Source organism: Empidonax traillii, unplaced genomic scaffold, assembly GCF_003031625.1.
Source record: "Empidonax traillii isolate 1590-97213 ecotype Southwest subspecies unplaced genomic scaffold, ASM303162v1 scaffold262:size680716, whole genome shotgun sequence".
Lineage (NCBI taxonomy): Eukaryota > Metazoa > Chordata > Aves > Passeriformes > Tyrannidae > Empidonax > Empidonax traillii.
In genome coordinates this window covers 425,690-444,243 of record NW_020955455.1, presented here as the reverse complement: position 1 = coordinate 444,243, position 18,554 = coordinate 425,690, and the positions used below count along the sequence as shown (strand labels likewise).

Here is an 18,554-nt window from a genome sequence, read left to right as displayed (position 1 = left end):
ATATCTGCAAACCTGAAAGGTTTAACAAGCCTCTTATCTGCAAAATTGTTCATGCTTTTAGAGACAGATTGGCTTTTGCTTCCAGTCAGTGCTAAATGGGCAGCAAGTTTCTGCAAACTGCTCCATGCACACATACACTAATCATTTCTCTCCTAGCTAGGAAAGAATGGGCACCAAGACCAGCAGGCAGAACAACCCTGCAGTGCTATCCTGTGAGAGAGATACAACAGAAAGCTGGTTTTCAAGATTTCTCATTTAAAACAGTTGTACAAACAGTACAGTAAGTTTATATAAGCAGCAACACAGGAGCACCCTTGCTTCCTGAGCAGCAAAAACCTTTCACTGATTTCCTGAAGGTTTGGATTATTTCAAGAATTTCATATCTTGAAAGGTCAACAGCTTCACTAATGGGGAACAGCCCTGGAGTGTACGTCTGACCAGTTTTCTTTGCAGAGCGCGCACTTGGATGACATTTATCTTGAGGCTATCAATATTTACTAAAGATGCTCATCACCTTCTTCTTGATGCATTAGTAATGAAGAACACAACCCTCAAAATCATGAGAGCAAATGGACTTGCACTTAGTGCACGTTCCCCAGCCTGTTGTAAAACCCCGGGATCCTCCCTTTTGCACAGGACATTTCATAGCACCATAGGTTTAGAAGGTAATGCAGGTTGGAAGAGATCCCCAGAAGTCATTCTGCCCAAAGCAGGCTCAGCTCTGAGGTCAGTTGTTGTTGCTCTGGGCTCTACACAATCTGGGTTTGAAAACCTCCATGGACAGAGATGATACAGCCTCTCTGGTTAAGATGCTTCATTCCTTAACTGCCTTCACCGCAAAAGTTTTTCCTTATATCCATCCCAAACCTCTCATTTCAACTCACTTCAGCTGTTGTGTCTCATCATTGCTTCCTTCACGTGCTCCTGTGAAGAGTTTGGCTCAAAGTTATCGATGACTTCCTGGCAGACTGGTGCCTTCCTTCTCCAGGCTGAACAAGCCCAGCTTGGCCACACCATCTCAGCCATTGCATGCGGCAGCTGTGGGCCCTCAGCCTGGGATCCAGACATCTCAGGACACTGGTGACATGGGTTTCTTTGGCTACTTCAACAGTGCTAATAGTTCATACATGAAGTCAGCACAAAAAAGCAGCTGCATGCCCAGAAGTGGAGGAAATGCCAAAGCCATTTCCTTATTTAAGAAAAGTAAGTACAAGAAGCACAAAAGGAAATTTCAGGTGTGATTCCTGTTTCAGAGACTTTCCCCCCCTGCTTTAAGCTTAAGTTCGAGATGGACTTAAAGCAAACTCCCAAAGGCAAATGCTGCTGAATGTCACAGGGTTTAATTCCACCCCTCCCATTCCTCCACCCTCTGTCCTTACAGTAAGCTGACATCCAACATCCCCAGATTTCACGAAGTCCAAGTGTAAGGGTCCGGGTATCCAAATCCACCTCTGATTTTTTTTTTCTTTTGATTTCCAGAATACATCTCTCATCCCAGACAGCCTTTTTATTCATGTCAGGCTTTTGCCATTTACAACACAAGGTGTTCTCTAACCTCATTTTATTTCACTTATAATCACATCAGTATCTGCACCCAGGGCTCTGTAGGAGATGGCCTGGAGAGATCACAGAATCATGCTTAGAAATAATAGATCTCTCCACCTGTCTGCTTTAGGAACCATTGTGGAGTCCTCAAGGAATGTAAGTGTCACCTGAAATGCAATCACATGGCAAAACTGCAGTGGACTTAGCACACTGATTGAAATCAAATCTGAATGCTCTGCAGCAACCACTCTGAGTGTGTCAAGCAGAGAGGAGCTTCCACAAAAGCAGCTGGCTGCCCAGTCCTTTTAAAATCAGGCCATTTATTTAGGCACCTAGTTCTAGAAGTGGGAGGTTTTTTTCCAGGAAGTGTTGGCATGTATGTGCATATCTTGATCATTTTATTTCAATTTTCATTGCAAATCATTTATGCTCAAATAAAATGGCCAGCAGGCAAAGCAGGAGACCAAGGAGATTACCCAGAACATGATGGAGAGCAATAGTAGCAGGTTACTATCCACTGCACCAGTGGCAGAATGTGCATGCTCCGGTTACTTATGAAGAGGCAGTGCTGTCCAAAGCAGATATCCAGCTGCCAACAAACACATTTTATCATAATGCCCCTGATATTTACACTTTTATTAAACCCCGAACTCCTAGATTCCTGGGGATTGAGAGATTTTTAGATTCTAAAATGCCCCAATTTCCGAGTCAGACTTAGGGGGTTCATGAACATGTTTTGGACACATAGCATCAGCTTGAATAAGGAAAAGAGTTTTACAAAATATGCCAGGTATCCCTTGAAGACTGCAATTAGAGCCTGATTTTAAAACCACCTACAGGCAACCTTCAAATTTTCCAGGCATGATTACGTGCAGATGCAAAGATAGAGGCTGTTTATGAACAGGAGGATTTCAACATTTTATTTTCTGGCTCCATGTCCTGTATTTTTCTGTACTTTAGAATCACAGAACATCCTGTTAATGTAGATTTTTTTTCCCAGCATTAATGGAGCCTGCCCTTTGCGAAGCGCTGAGTTATTCTCAAGAAGTGCACTCTGCTACAAAGTGGACTATATGTCCAGAAATAAAAAGGCTGTAACCAGCTATTTATTCCCCTTCCGTTGCAGAACTAGAAGGTTCTGTTGAACAGTGGAAGCTAAGCTACGTCTCAGACACACCCTGCTGCAGCCAGCATAGCTAGTAGCTAACACAGCTAACACAGGCCCAGCAGCTCTTGCCTGGACCTGCCCTTCCAGCCAGCCCAGCTTTGGGCTGTTCCTGGTTGATGGCCACTCTTCTCAGAGTCTGGGAGAAAAGGCATAGATCAGAATTAAATCCTATTAGATTAGGTTCTAATTAGGATCACTGACTTAGAGACGAGGGAGGACAGCCAGGGTGAGACACCCTGGGTGCAGTGCTGCTAAGTCAAACAGGTTTCTGCCTTATCCATAGCCTCATACGAATTCCAGGCCCATGGATGCTCCAGCTAATGTGGCTAGGCTGTGGCATCCTGAGCTTCCAGGGAGACCAGGCGACCCAGTGGAGAGATTTCTCTTTCTTAGCTTGGGAGAGACAAATTCACAGCCTGAGCCAATGTATCAGTGAAATTATTTTCTTACTATAACACAAAGGTTAAACTGCAATAAAGTTGCCAAGGCATCAGTTCAATGATAGAGATACTTAAAGGCCATCCTTTTGCTACAGTAATTTTGGCCAAGCTGCACAGACTTTCCAGTTTATACCAACTAAACATACAGCCCATGGTGGCAGAGCAATGTGGCCTCACAGTATTAAACCAGTACTGATGGATAGCTACATTTCCTGGCTACTTGCCAAGCCCAAATTAACCATCTGAGGTACTACAGTGGATGGCTAGAGGCAAAGATATAACTGCCACGATCTCGATATTAGGACTGGTCTAAGGAGTTCATTACCAAATTATTACTCTTGGTGACAGACTCACATTGTGGGAAAATGTTGATTTTATTTAATTGAAACAAAATTCTTTTGGCTGGCCCTAGGCATACTACTATAATTGATTTTTTAACATCAATATAAACATATAACCACTTTATTCTATAGCTTCTCTATACCTTGAAGCTTTGGAACTCCTGCCCTGATGTCAGCTCATACTAGGGGAGTTCTGATCTTGAGAGTCATCTCTCCATCCCCCGGGATGCACTGGGGAGTTCAGTGTTTCAATCCTATCATGTGCAAGCTGCACTCCTGCACTGATGCGGTCAACAGGAGAGCAGGGAGGGATTTGTGTGCATTTACAACACCTGCTTTGAGAAGGAGTGAGAGATTAATGCCCAGGGACAGGTATGCCGAGGGCAGGAAAGCATAGGAGAAAGCAGCCGGTTTTCTGAACCCTGTTCTTCTCTCTGTCCTCTGAGCACCTCCTTCCCTGGTGTAAAAGGAGCAAACTAAGACTACAGGGAAGTTTTCCTGTGCTAGAATGTGGGGTAACTTGGCCTCCAAGAAGCCCCTGTGCCTAGAGGAGAAGGCCCACTTGCATTTCTGATGGGCTTGTCAAGGCTGCAGAGAGATATGCAGCTGATACTCAGCACCTGCTAAAAGCACTCTGGCCTTATAAGCTGATTTAACATCAGCTGTTTGCATGATTGGGTTGCAGCTGAGGATTTCTGGCCCTGTTGCTTGTAAGGGTGTGGAAGACTTTAGCAGGGAGAAAGAGTAAGAAATGCTGCTGCCCAAGTTTCCTCCTCTCCGTTGCTTTATGACTTCTGTGTCCTCTGTAATCAGGTTGAGCAAAAAGGAATTAATAGTTTTAGGGCTCTGAGGTATTAAAATGACCCTGCCATACAGCGACAAGCAACTCAGGCAATCTGCAGCCAATTCAGCTTCTTACTGTGGTGGATTCCTGCTGATGGGGGATCTGCAGCTCCCTGACATGCTCGGCCAAAATTGGGCTGACCCATTCCCGTGCTCGGCCCTAATCTGCCTTGACTTTCTTTCAGCTCAAATCAGGGGAGCGTTGCTCTGAGCCTCTCACCTTGCCATCAATGGTGACTGCAGAAAAGACTGTGGAGGAGTAAGGAGACCATGCAACATCCCCTACAGCACAACTCAGGTCATAAACAAACATCGGAGTCCTATAAAAAAAAGACACAGAGAGAAGAATTCATTTGAACACATGCCACTCTGGAAGTGTAACACTGAGCTATGAACACTTGGATGTTGCAGAAGTGGGAGACAGTGTATTTCTCTCTGTCAGATAACAGCCAGAGCCTGAAGCAAAGGCAAAGCAAAGCTGGGCATCAACACAAATGGGTCAGGATTTGATCTGCTACAATAGTAGCACATTTCTTTCTTTCGTTTTGAAAGCTTCTCCCCAACACACACGCCAAGATGGAGTCTCTCTGGTTAACAATCAAATGGGAAGAAGTGATTTTCCCTCTCTGGACTTCTGACAATAACATTGAATCTTAGAGCAGTATTGGCAACAGGAAATATTTGACTTTGACTGATTTACAACAAAATCAATTTCCTGATTGAAACCAGACATTCCTCAACCACTAACCCTGAACTTCATTCCATATTTTTAAGTGTTCCAATTTTTTTTCTGTCTCTCTGGCTCTTACGAGGTTTCTGGCCCCTAAGGTCATAAGAGCTCCTGACATTTCTCTGTGGCATTGCTCCAGAAGAATCTCTCCCACAGTAGGTCCCGCCTGAAGAAAGCCAGGTCCAAAGTAAAGCAGCCAGGTTCTGTGCTGAGTTGCACTGTTTGGCAAGTTCCTGGGGCAGCCAATGCTAAACCTTGTACCTCATTCCTGGGCAATATAAATCTGAGTCATCAGACCCAAAAAATAAGAAAGCAATTAGCATTATCAACACCTAGGAGGGAAACTGAGACTGAGGTACGAGCAGAGTCAACAGGTGCAGCTGGCACATCAGGCTGGACCTCCCTGTCCACACTAGGACCCAGCAGGACCTACTTGATGGTGTGATCCCAGATCTTGACTGTCCAATCAGAGCTGCAGGAAATGAAGACTTTCAAGTGGAAGGGATTCCAGCTGACTGTGTCCACAGCCATGTGATGGGCTTCAAATACATCCAGAAACTGGCTTGAATAGTTTTTTGAACACTGCAATAGAAAGAACTAGTCAGTAATCAGAGCTAGATCTTCTCCTGAAGCTCAAATTCCCGCAAAAGATGCCTCTCAATATTCGTGTGGCCTCCCTGGATCTTCTGGGCTGGCTGGGAAGTGGTGGCTGCTACCCAGGGGTGCTACAGAAAATCAGTAATTTAGCACATGCTGTTTCACCCCATTTGCAGGCAATATCAAGCTCCCCTCTGCAATACACAGCAATAGGAACTGAAGTTGTCTGGTTGGATTTACAGCCAGAGCCAGGGCCCAAAGACCATTTTCCATTGTGGGAGCTCTACTACTTTCCTGCCAGCCCAGGATCCTGCTGTGTCTCTAAAAAGTCCGAATGAAAGACAGGAGAAAACATTCCCTGTGCTGCTCAGGAGCACACAGCACTGTGTGCATTTGAAGTACTGCAGTTGAAACCATCGGTAACAGCGCTCTCAGCACAAGAATGTCGTATCAGACTTCTGGCTCTAAGGACTTCGGAAACTTTATAAAACTCCCTTCCCTGCCAACACCCTGGACATCCTCCTCAGAGATTCTGTCCCACTACATGACTCTGCAGCTCTTTCTGTTGTGCTGCTTGTGACTTCCTGGAGGGGTATGGGAACAACCAGAGGTTGGCCAGGACTCAGAGACAAGTCCAGCGTCCTGGTGGGCCCTGCTGGAACCCAGCCAAGAGCAGCCTGGGTCAGACCAGCAGCATCACACTGCAGGTGCTACTGCATGGCAACATGTAGAATGTCTACAAGAGGTGAAAAACATTTGGGAGCCTTGGAAAAGTCACTTTGTGTGTGAGCTTATGAGGGAGAGGGAGAAATTACAATTGACTTGACTGCAAGGAGATTTGATCCAGATCCTGACAGTTCTGTGTTAACAGAAAAATCTAGTTATCCTCCCCAAATCTCCCTCCCCTCTGAGCACACTAGAAGTTTCCTTCACTAGCAACAAGGACCTTATCTCACGCAAAATGTCTTCTTGCTTGTGTTCTCACACACAACTGTATCCACAAGGCAGTTTGGGGTTGGTTACAGGATTTTCTGTCTGTTTCCTCAGTACTGTCACAACAAGGACTTTTCAGCACCTTTCATTACTCCCTAATGAATGCAGCAATACATCATCTGCCTGAGCAGCAGAATTGCTGAAGTGTTACATGACTTTAATTCTTGCAAACCAAAGCTCTAACTAATCACAAGGCTTAACTATTTATTACACATGACACTTACTGTCTGGGTACTCAGACCTGTTCACTTGTACAGCACTGGATTAAGGATGTTAAACCATTCCTACAGCAGCAGCTTTTACATCCCTGGGAGGCTTGTTGTGGTAGGAAACGGAAATAAGAAAGTGGCTCATGCCCCACTGAGATTTACTGACAGTGTCTATAGCTTGCTAATAGTTTGTTATATGCTCTGAGTTACTGTCCCTGCATGTAATTGTGGGATGGAAATCTCCTTTAATGGCCTGTTTCATAACTCCATAACTCTTAATGTTCAGCCATCAGGAAAATTGGTACTTGGCTTGTTTTTAAAATCATTTTGCTGGGAACAGACAGAATGGGTCACGAGTAATTAACACATGAGAGAAGCTGCTTTATCCATCTGTCCTTCCAAGTATGTGGATTGAAGGCCTCTAATACATGAAAACTTTGAAGAGCGAGATCTGAAACAAATTTGTCTGCATCCAACAGCACTGTAATGCTCGGTGCTCTGTTTTCAAACCTTGTGGGGGCTGAGCCTTTGGTCTGTGTAGCTCTCTGGGCACTGGTACAGGAGATACATCATGCTCTGGGTTGTGCTGATCCACAGCACTGGCTTTGCAGTCTGCACAACAGGAAAGGGATCTGTGGTTTTTTTCTATGAAATCAGCAGCAAAAAGGTTTCTGTAGGGCAGATTCCTATCTGTGCCCCTTGTGAGTTATGAACCTTGTGTGCCTGCTTTAGCCTAAAGGCATTCAGTGTGCTCTGGCAGTGCCTGCCAGCCCTACACCACATTCACCGCAACCTCTGTCATTGTCTCTGAGTAAAAGACAGGGCCGTGTTCTTCCCAAGATGCATTTTGAAGAAACAACACAAACTTTGAGAAAAAGCTCAAAAAATAAGTATGACTTTCACAAATAAAAGAGTTCATGAGCTAAGTAGAAGTGCTGGCAAAGTCTTCCCCTACTACTCAGTTTAAGAACCCTACAGTTATTAAACACATCAGAATGAAAACAAAACCACTGGAATATATGACACCTAACTCCTGACAGGAGAGCTCTGAAGAGGATGATTAGATTCAGGGAAAAGGCATTTGTGCAGCCTGTCTGATCTTATAGAGCACTGCTCCAATTTGCTGGAAGTGTTTTTCTCCTATTAAAATGATGCTCTATGTGTGTGAATAGTAAACGGTATTTTTATGATGAGACAGAAAAACAAAAATTTATCTATGGCAATACAGGAAACCAGTATAAAGATGACTGTTGACAAGGCTACAAAACACGGAGGAGGAATACTGGGAGAAAAGGAGAACTCTGAGGACACAAAACTTATGAATAATCTTCATTAAGAGCACTTCAGTTTACGCTAGACGTTAGTCTGACACAATACTCCCCCACATCCACGGTGAATGGATGGTTATTAGTGTCCTTATAAGGCAGCAGGTTTCTTCAGTTCACTAACAGAAACACTGAGAGCCTACGCAATACAGAAATACAAAAAGCAACTTTTTTTCAGGGAAGGTTTGTATATGGCAACAGAAAGAGAGCATTGCACAGCACTGGAAACACCCTGGTGGCTCAGGACACCCAGGTGCTCTTCAGAAACCACTGACACAAAAGCGTTCCTTGCTGTTGTGGACAGGCTGTTACCAGAGCCCCTTCTTGGCTTTAGTTCAGTGCTACTTGTGGGCATCTGTAACAGAAATGCTAAGATTTGTAGAACTGCTTACAAATGGAAATTGAGGCATGTGAACACAAGGAGAGAAACAACAGGAAATGGTAAAAGAAAGGATCTGTGGTAATTGATGGCAAATGCAATCAGTCCATAAACAACAGGACAGAACACATAGAAGCCCCAAAGATAAGGTGGTAAGAAGATGAGGAATAGAACTCAAGCCATAAAATATCCAGACAAGGAAAACAACTTTGCATAAGACAAAGCAAGACTAGACACTGAGGCAAATGATCTCTCTATTAATAAAGCAACACTGGAAGTCAGAGCCTGTTCAGAAACCAGTTTGTTACTGTCATTTAAGGGAATTTCAAGAGATGTGATAAGGCTTCAACAGCCACCATCCTTTGTCATCTGTACAACCACATAATCCTGTCATGAACACAAAGAGACAAATGTTCTGGTGCTTAGTATGAGAGAAGGAGTATGAGTGAAATTAGTTTTGTTTAAAATTAGAATAACCTTTTCCTTGTATTCAGTCTTGCACTGAGTTTTATTATATTCATTTGTTACACTCTCAAACTGCCTAAGACTGAACAAACCCAAAACCTTTATTACATGAAAAGATTCAAATCTCCTCACAACTTTTCTGCTGAAGGTCTGTTTATTGGGAAGTAATTCTGACCAAAGACTTAAAGTCACAGTAACGTTTCAGTATAAATCTGAGAGACCATACTTTTCGATATCAAAGCTGAACAATTCCTAAACAGCAAATAAGATATGCAAAGAAGCATACAGAATTGCATTACAGAACCATATTAATGCAGAAACAGTTTCCCCTCTACATAAATGGGCAATAGATAGGTCTGTGTGTAATTAAGATAATGATTTCTTGGCTTCAGAAATACTATTAACTAAGCAATTTTCAAAACTTCCCCATAATTGTTCTGCAGCTAAAAATTAACATATCATCATGTTATTTGTGGGCATGCCTGGTAAACAAACCCACACACACAAAAAACCCACAAAAAACGCACAAAAAAATACCCAAACAACAAAAAATCCCCCATGTTTCTCTGAAATTCACTTTCCTTTTTTTTTTTTTTTTTTTTTTTTTAAATAAATCATCTCAAATTTGGCCCATTGGAGAGCAGCCCATGTTTGATCCCTGACTCAGACAACATGTAAGGAGTCTGTCCCTCTCGCTCAACATGCAGTGGCAAGGGCAAGTGCAGCAGAGACTTGAGCAGCTCACCCTGTGCAGCCACAGGAACTGAGAGCTGCTCAGGCTACTGTGGCACTGTCCCTGCCCCCAACATCCAAGCAGAGCAAGGCTCCAGGAGGCAGTCCACCTACAGCTCCAGTAACAGGTTCACATGTACAGTGTTTCAATAAAGCACATGACGGTAATCCTTCAGAAATGTCTGGAGCAGCAGCTGATCCCAAAACTTCTGAAACCGCTTGTAGCAAACTCTTGGGGGATGCTGAAGGTGGAACCACTCTTCACCATGTTTTTTGTAGACACTATGGAGATATAGATAGCTGCTTGTGCTAGACACAAGATTTCTCTTCCCAGTGTTAACTCCTACATTCTGATGGAAGATTGGCTCTTCCTGCCCATGGGAAGATCAGAGTTTTATAGAGCAGTGTTGTTCTACAAAGGGAGGATCCCTTGTAACAGTATCTTTCTGCATTTGTCCATCCAATAAGTGGTTAAGACATCTGCGTGGCTTCACAGCTGAGATCACTTGTTAACATTAAAATCCCATCCTAGTTCTTGTTTTACTGAAGATCACCCAAGGAAGAAATACCTACAACTTTTTCAAGGTAAATGCTGCCAAATTCTCTTCCTATCCAGTGCTCCTCCATGAGGAATTTCCTTCCCTATGTAACTCAACCAGAATACCAGCCTGAACATTTCTCCTGAAGTATAACTGGTGGCCCTCAACTCACACTGACATCCACTGTCAAACTCACCAACATCCATCACTTACAACACGGTGAAAGTTAAAACGTGGTTTCCTACTGCCTTTTGGTCAGAACTAGACACTGCAGTACCCATCAATTTAGAGTACAATACCCAGCGTACCAGCTCCCGTGGGCGACCAGACAGCTCGGAACATCTGCCCATGACTGTACAGATGCTTTGTATCCTGAAAGCATCAACAAAAAGCCATTGCACCTACCTCAGTGCCTGCTGCCCAACAGCTCAGCCCCCCTCCACTCCTCCCACCTCCTTTCTGCACCTGTCTTGTCCAAAGCAAGTGGAACCCTCCAAAACCCTCCCTGGATACTGCCTGGCAAAGGGAGAGTTTTCAGTCAGCATCATCCCTCTGGAAGGGACACATATTTGTTAAGTACAACTTGCCTAAATGATTGATACTGATTTCAGAATATTATTTCCTTTGGGTTCTTATTCTATTTCCTGTTCATTTTGCAGGTGGGATATGAGGAAGGAGTTTACATCATCCTCTAGGGATGGCTGGATTCATCTGCTCTGCTTGTCAGCCACCTGTTGATGGTCCACCACCCACACTTGAAGGGCTGTGGCTACAGATTTAACAGAGCCCCAAAGCCATCTCAGAGGAATGCAGTGCAAAAAACAGGTGTATGAGTAAGAGGCTACTGGCTTTATTTTCAAGGCTAAATACAGCAGAACTGAAAACTTCCTATTTTTAACTTGTTTTCTTAAGAAAACATGATGTCTGTGTCCTGTCTGCTCACCTCTCCTCATAAACAATTTTGACCTAGCTGGCAATTTAAGCCAAAACTGGATGCATGCAGGACTTGGCAATATTAAGCACTTACACATTCTGGGAAAAGGGATGGCCACAGAGTACAAACATCTGGACAGTGCCCCCCACCATGGGAAGGGCAAGCACAGCTTGGCTGCTGCCCTCACCACATGGTTGGAGCTGGCTGGCCGACAGCTCCCAGCTGGAGCTGGGCACCAAGGCATCACGCTGCAGGAGGGCACTGGAGGGGAGGTAGCCAGCAGTGTCTGCAGGAACCAAGGATTACAGTGTGGAGGTGGAATCACCAAGCTGAGGACAGCATGGGGTGATCAGGAAGAGAAAGGTTTGTGTGGGTGACAATGAACTGGAGACAGGAGAGCAAGGAGAAAGTGTGACTGGATGTCTTTTTCAACCTAAACGATTCTATGTTTCTGTATAATTGTGGAACGGAAGGGCTGCAGGACATTAATCCATAGGAAATATGGCTTCATTAGCCTCACTGCTGATGGGATAACAGGACTACAAAGGAAAAGCGCTGATATTTTTCCTGCCATTTCCCCATAGCCATGAGCACAGAGGATCAATGTCTTTTAACTTCTGCTCTGATCATACTTAGCATTTCCCTTTCACAGCTGCAATCCACAAAGCATATTCTGGGATGCAGTTTGCATGAAAAATGTTTCTGCAAAATAGGGTCTTAATTGGGCCAGTGCAGACAGCTCTCTGTGACCCTCTGCAGCACTGTGCTGGTCTCAGACTCACCACAGGGCAGGACCAGGGCAGGACCAGGCTCTTTGTTACCACCTGAGCAAACAGTTCAGATTATGAACCTGAAAGACACGTACGGGTCACAGGGTGTAAAACAAAGAATAAAGAATCGTTCCTACCTTATAGATCTTTCCCTCTTCAGTACCAACAAGAAACAAATAGTCTATCTTCTTGTGAAAATCAAACGATGTCCCGCAGCCTGTTAACAAAAAAAAGGTCTGTCAGACACAGAAGTGGTTCAGCTGGCCAGCACATGCTCCCTGCCTACGGTAAACACATACTGCCTGTGTTTTCAGAAGTGATTTATTAGCCAGAAACTCCTGAAGAAATTAAAGCCACCCCTTCTGCTAGCACTTTCCAAGCTGTGCCTGTCCCCAAGACCTGAAATTTGAAAAGCCAAGATGGAGACAGGGAAAAGGGAACTGAAAGAACTGGAAGGGAACTGGAAGAACAGTTTAGACTGGGATTCATTTTTGTAAGCATTGAAAATGCCTTGTAGAAATGCAAGCATTGTGTGCATCAGGCCTCCGTCCTATGGAGAAAGAAGAGATATTTTCTGTTTGTTTAGTATCCACAAATATATAAATGGTTTCCCATGCATAAAAGAGCCCAGAGGGGAATAACCACATCATACCTCCCTGTGCTCTTTTTGTCCTTAACTCTGAATCCATTCAGCAGGCTCACTTCAGTAAAGCCAATAGCAAAGCATGCAATTTGGGAAGAAAGCCTCTGCTAGGCATGAAGGATCTTGTTAATGTCAGAAGCCCTGAACTGAGCAACGCTGTGAACTGTGTTAAAACAGGTGTCAACCACAACAGGATGTGACTCATTGAAATTTCGTGGCTTCTGCTCCAGAGGCAGATGCGTCATTATCCAAGAAAGCCAATTCACATTTTGGTGAAGGAAAACTTCAGCGGGATTCTTGAGCAGAAGATGAGATGTTTGCTGAGTGCCAGAGCAATTTGAGGCTGTCGACCATCAGGGACACAGGCACCCACAGCAACCATCAGATGAGAAACAGGGACACGCAGACAAGGCTCAAAGGCACATAGTTACAGAGAACTTTCTGCACAGGCAGCTGTCTTAAACATTATGTCTTTAAAGTTAACAAAATGTGGTTCTCAAGGGAATTGTTAAGGTACTTTCAATCCTCTAATACTCTCTGAATTTTTAACATTTAAATAGATTGTTAAATATTCAAGACAAGCCTTTGAAAATCCTTTTCCCAGTAACATTAACAAATAATCCCAAAGCCCCTGAGAGTTCTGCAGTGTACTGCTTTAGCTAGTCTTTTGCAACCTATGTGGTTCTGCAAACCTTCTCACTAACTACCTGTTCAGCAGTTACTACACTAGAAACACAGCAATTTCTAAATGCAGAGTAAGGGAAGCCTCCAAACACAGGTCCCATCTTTTCAGCCAGAAGCAGGTGCAGAAGGATGATAAGAGGATTCTTTAAGGATTCCCTTGTGTAATCCACGACCTCCAGAGCTGACTCATTCCATCCTGTCTGTAACATAGGATGGTCAGGATGAGAGAATTCATCCTAGAAGGACTGCGCTGACTCCACTGTCTCTGGAGGGAGCCTAACATAGTAGATCAGAATAGATGCTGTGCTTTTAAAGAGCTAAAACCTGATGAGGCACATTCCAACACTGGCTGGGTGAGCTGTGCACTCAGAAAAGGGCAAAGGTTGCTTTTCATCTTGATTTTGCCAGTCCAGATTAATGTCTGGCAGAAAGAACAAACTGTCTTAATTTTGACATATACAGGTAATGCCTGTGCCTTACCCACACAGAGATATTCCAGTGAAATGGACACTTTCTGAATTAACGTTCAATTCATCATTTTATGCAAGTAGAGACAATAAGTAACCAGCAAAATGTGACTCAATTAGTGGCCATTGCTCCAGCCAGACTTTGCCCTACTAGATGATGAAAGCAAGGAGGCGTAACCCTCCTTCAGCTCCTTTCCATCTCAACACTCTGCTCCCAAATTTAATTTCCCAGAATGACTGATTAGAGGCTTTGTGTCAGTAATTAATCAGCATGGCAAGGACTTGGGCTCTTACCAAGTGTTTGCAGCTGCAGCCCCTCTGGCCCCTGCATCGTTCCCTCTACTGACAGCTTGATGACATCCATATGAACCAGCTCATTCTGCAGGCAGAGGAGATTCCACATGAATAACATGCTTTGCAGCAACAATACAGAGACATTCAGTACTTTGGAATGGCAAATTTTATGGAGGAATTTTTAAAAGCTGTCCAAAAGTTGCTTAATGTTTCACATTTGGCAACTTGCTGACATGCTTTACATAAAACCCTCAGGAAACTGATGCTTTGGTGCACTGGAACTGAAAGACACTGACTGGTAAATTACCTCAACACACGCTGCTGACCTGGAAAACTTTGGGTTTCAGGGTCAATGTGTTTTAGTGAAGGTTGACACAGAAAATCACTGTGTTTACTTAAGTCACCCTGTGTGGTTTAAGACTGCTATTTCCTATTCTTGTGGAGCTAACTAAACCCCACACTAATGGATAATAACTTAATACCTTGCCAGTCTTTGCTTCTTAACATCTTCCTGTTATCCCCAGAGAAGCCTCAGCTCCCAGTACTCACAACTGCATGGGCTCTGAGATTCAGATAACAACAACATCCAGCAAGCAGCTTCACCAAGGGAAAAGTGTCCCATGTTTCTGTTCTCAACAGAGCTCTGAAGAGCTCTCATCACCAGCCACAACACTGCTGTGCAAGGTGGTACATGAAGAGGGAAAAAAGGCTCTGTCCTGAATAGTTTATAGTCAGGGTGGGAGACAGAAGACAGATGAAAATACATAAAATATGGGTGAATATGAGGCAACTACCAGAGGGCAGATACACTCTCAGACTAGCTTTGGGAGTTAAAATACCACTGCAGAGTGGAGTTGGTTGTGAATATAGGAATACCCTGGGGCTCCAGAGGTCTCTTCCAACCCCAACCATCCTGTGATTCTCTGATTCTATGATAAAAAGAACAAAGAACTAAAGATTAGTGAGCAGTGTGGGCTGTGGAGACTGGATGTTATAATGAATCTGCAGATTTCCCACTGGAGCACTGTGAGAACAAAACATAACTTCTTAGCTCAGTGAATTAAGCTGTAGTTGAAGCTTCTCTAAGCCCAGAGCAGGAGTCAGGTAGAAAAGAGAATCTGCCTGGCAAAGTCAATCCCAGGGAATTCCATGTTGTGGAACGTGGGAGAAGACCTTGAGAGCATCTATTCATTACTGCACTTCAGAGAGGACAATGTTCTAGAAGGCATTTTCATTGTATTCTGGGGGTAAAAATTTACAGAGGGCTCAAGAAAGGTCAAAACCCATAAAGTAATGTACTTCCTTCTCACTAATTCTCAGTGCTGCACACCCACACGCCCTGGCCTATTGATGGCAGTAAATTGTTCTCTCTGCTGAGAGAGCAGCAAGAAGCATGACAGACTCCTGCAGAGTTCTACCTTAGTGGCTCTTCTTGCAGCATGTGGGTTACAAGTAAAACTCAGCCAGTAAAGACAGAAGAGATGCTAAGAAGCCATATATTCTGGTGTATTTGAGGTAGAACTTGAAAGTGCAGTACCCAGAGCAACCAGGAGCAGAACATATTCCACTGCACATCCAAATAGCGCTGGTGGGCTGTTGGGAGTGCAGTCAGGACATGCTAAGCAGGCATTTGCCTCTGCTCAAGTTCCCAGCTGTGCCTGCTCTCCAAAAAGCACGTGCTCTGTCCAAACCATGGCTGATGGCCACAAGTCTGATCTGAAGAGCAGCTCTGGAGCTGCCTGCAGCTGATCATGTTGATGTACCCAGTATGGCAGGCCCAGAGATGTGCTAGTACACTCTCTCTGTGTTCTGGTAGGAGGACTAACAACAGGAGACCTTCTTTCTAAGTACACACCTTTCTGCAGCCTTCCTCTGAAGGCAAATCCCAGCACCTCCACCAGGCCAAAGCCCCCATGGACAGCTTCTGCAGCCCCTCTCCTCCACAAAGGATCTTACTTGTGCAAATTTCCCAGTCATGCTGCTTTTATCTTTTAAACAGTTTCACAGCCTGAAAAATGTATCTGCTCCTGGGGCTATTTGTCGCTAGAGCTGTTCGCAGATTTCTCTGGGTAAACAGACTGCTGACAGTTTGGCCTTCCAGGAATATTGAGCAATAATATGTTGCTTCTGCCTAATAATTGTAGAACACTTTGTAAGCATTAGTGAATCAGGCCTTCTAGCTGCTTTTTTCCCTTTAGTTCTTATTAGCCTCCAGTAATGAAGGAGGCCTAGAGCTGTTCAGTAATTCAGCTCTGGGTCACGTAGGGAGGATGAACTATGACTAGTAATTAAACCTGGGATTGCTGAGCATCAGCCTGAGAAGTGATGCCATGCTGCATCCCAAACAACTCCTTGAAGTGGCTCTGATATCTCTCCTTTTTGATAGCCAACATGTGCACCCAAAAGTCATCCAGCTGCAGAAGTCCTGCATCCTTCCTTTATGATAACCCAAAGCCAGGTCAAAACAGTTCATGTGCTGTTTCATGAAGTTTGTCCACAGTGGTTGTGACCATTTTTAACAGAGACAAACACTACAGTCAAGGTAGATCAACTGTTCCTGGCTCATTTGACAACTCTTCTACCCAAATCTTGAGTGTGGCTTGCCAAATATTCAGATGGAAGTAAGAATGAATTTATTCACTTTGTGCTCTCAGCTTTAGAAGTGTCAAACAGCTATCAGTGTTTGAAGAAGCTTTATTTCTGGGTAGTCCTGTCAAAAAGATTAACGAAGCACTCTTTCATTTATTCCCTATTTGCACTATGGATTTGAAGAATAGAAGACCTCTGGAGTATCTTCAATTTTATTCTAAAGAAAACCCAGAGATGGCTCTTCTGTAAAACTGGAATTCAAGCAGATTGCCCATTTCTCCTTGCTGGATACAAAACCACAGATTGTAACAAAACACCCTTTTCATTCTGTTTTTTGCTTTTCCTGTTGAATCTCTGTCAAAAAAACCACAACCAACCAACTAACCAAACAAAAACCAAAAAGACAAAACCAAACAAAACCAAACCAAAACAAACAAAAATCAAAACAGACAGCACCAAAAGTTTTGCTCTTTTCCACACCTGCCTACCAGGTACATATCAGCTCTGGCAATTTCAGAGGTAATTTCACCTAAAATCGTAAAACGGTGCTTTTCACAAGGGTATGTGAAACACAGCCAAATTTAATACGGTAGTGCAAGGAATAAGCAGAAATGACATCATGCTAAGTGGATGGAGATCTTAGAAGTCACAGCAAGGATGTTTAGGAAAAATTATCTATCTATGTGAAGAAACATAGTTTATGATGTGGGAACACAGTTAAGCACTGGTGAATCACAGAAATATTCCCTCTAACAGGTGAGTTGCTACTGGAGTCCATCTGTAGACTGTTAGGTTGTCCCAGTTGTGGCATTTCTCTGAAGAGGCTTCACCCAGTGTTTCCTGCCTCCTTAGGTGACTCCATGCTGAGCACATTCAGTTACTGGGGTTCAGCTGATAAGTGTAACCTGCCAAGTAGCCTCAACTGGATGTATTTGGCTCTAGGCATGTATTGCCCACCTCAACACAAATCTTTGGGGCATTTCTATTCAAGGGATAAAGTGCTGGGAGCTGAGTGCTGGGACACTGTCAGCCTGCCTTTTTCTAGGGACCTCTGACAGCTCTTTTGGGAGAAGGACTTGGGACACACTTGCAGAAGGGATTTTTAATTCTGAAGCTGCATGTTTGAACCTGGAGGAGTCTTTAAGAAATAACTCCAAAATTTGTGCCCTCTGCATGTGCCTATGCTGTTCATTAGAAGAGGCTCCTGCTCCTGAAGAGAACATGAGACTGAGATTAACATATAATGCTAGACATGAATCCCTGTCATGGCAGCAAGGCCTAAAAATTTCAGAATAGATAAGCCTTAATAGCTTGGTATAACACTGAAAAATGAGCATCCAAGGATGTAAAGAAATTTTTTTGCTTCCTAGGGAATAACGGGGCAACTGCTTCTAAATCATGTTTGGGGCAATTCAATTATTTTTTTAGTCAAATACTTGAAATCTTCAAATGTAAAATGAAATGGGAAACAGAAAAAACCTCACATGTTGAGATTCAGAGACACAAATCTATGAGTCATTTTGGGACATTAATGGTAGGTTTCTATCAATATATGTACTCTAAAAGAAGAAAGTGATCAAGGGTAGGGCATGCAAACTAGTTAACAGAAGTTGGGTTGGGTGTGAGTTGGCAATGACATGGCAGGGGAAAGCCTCTGCCTGTGTGATAGTATGCTGCTATCCCACTGCAAATGTGAGCTTCCTTCATGCTCCTTTGGCCTCATGGGGAGAAACTGGCATTGACCCTCGCCCATTTCAAACCAGAATCTGTAGGGGAGCATATTTAGGGTAACACTCTTGAGAAGGAAGCAGATTATTCTGTTCTGTCTCTGAGTGACCCTGCTGGGACAACGAAAGTTTCAGAGCAA

At 43.8% G+C, this 18,554-nt stretch overlaps 1 protein-coding gene across 1 annotated transcript in view; it reads right to left on the bottom strand.

Moving 5' to 3' along the window:
• DNAI1 (dynein axonemal intermediate chain 1) overlaps positions 1–18,554 on the bottom strand; it is a 143,579-nt gene that overhangs the window by 38,361 nt on the left and 86,664 nt on the right. Inside the window, exons 15-18 of the mRNA XM_027889388.1 lie at positions 14,099–14,183; positions 12,148–12,227; positions 5,501–5,649; positions 4,558–4,657 (exon numbers count right to left, since the gene is read on the bottom strand). Coding sequence (XP_027745189.1) covers positions 4,558–4,657; positions 5,501–5,649; positions 12,148–12,227; positions 14,099–14,183 — 414 coding nt within the window. The remainder of the gene's footprint in view (positions 1–4,557; positions 4,658–5,500; positions 5,650–12,147; positions 12,228–14,098; positions 14,184–18,554) is intronic.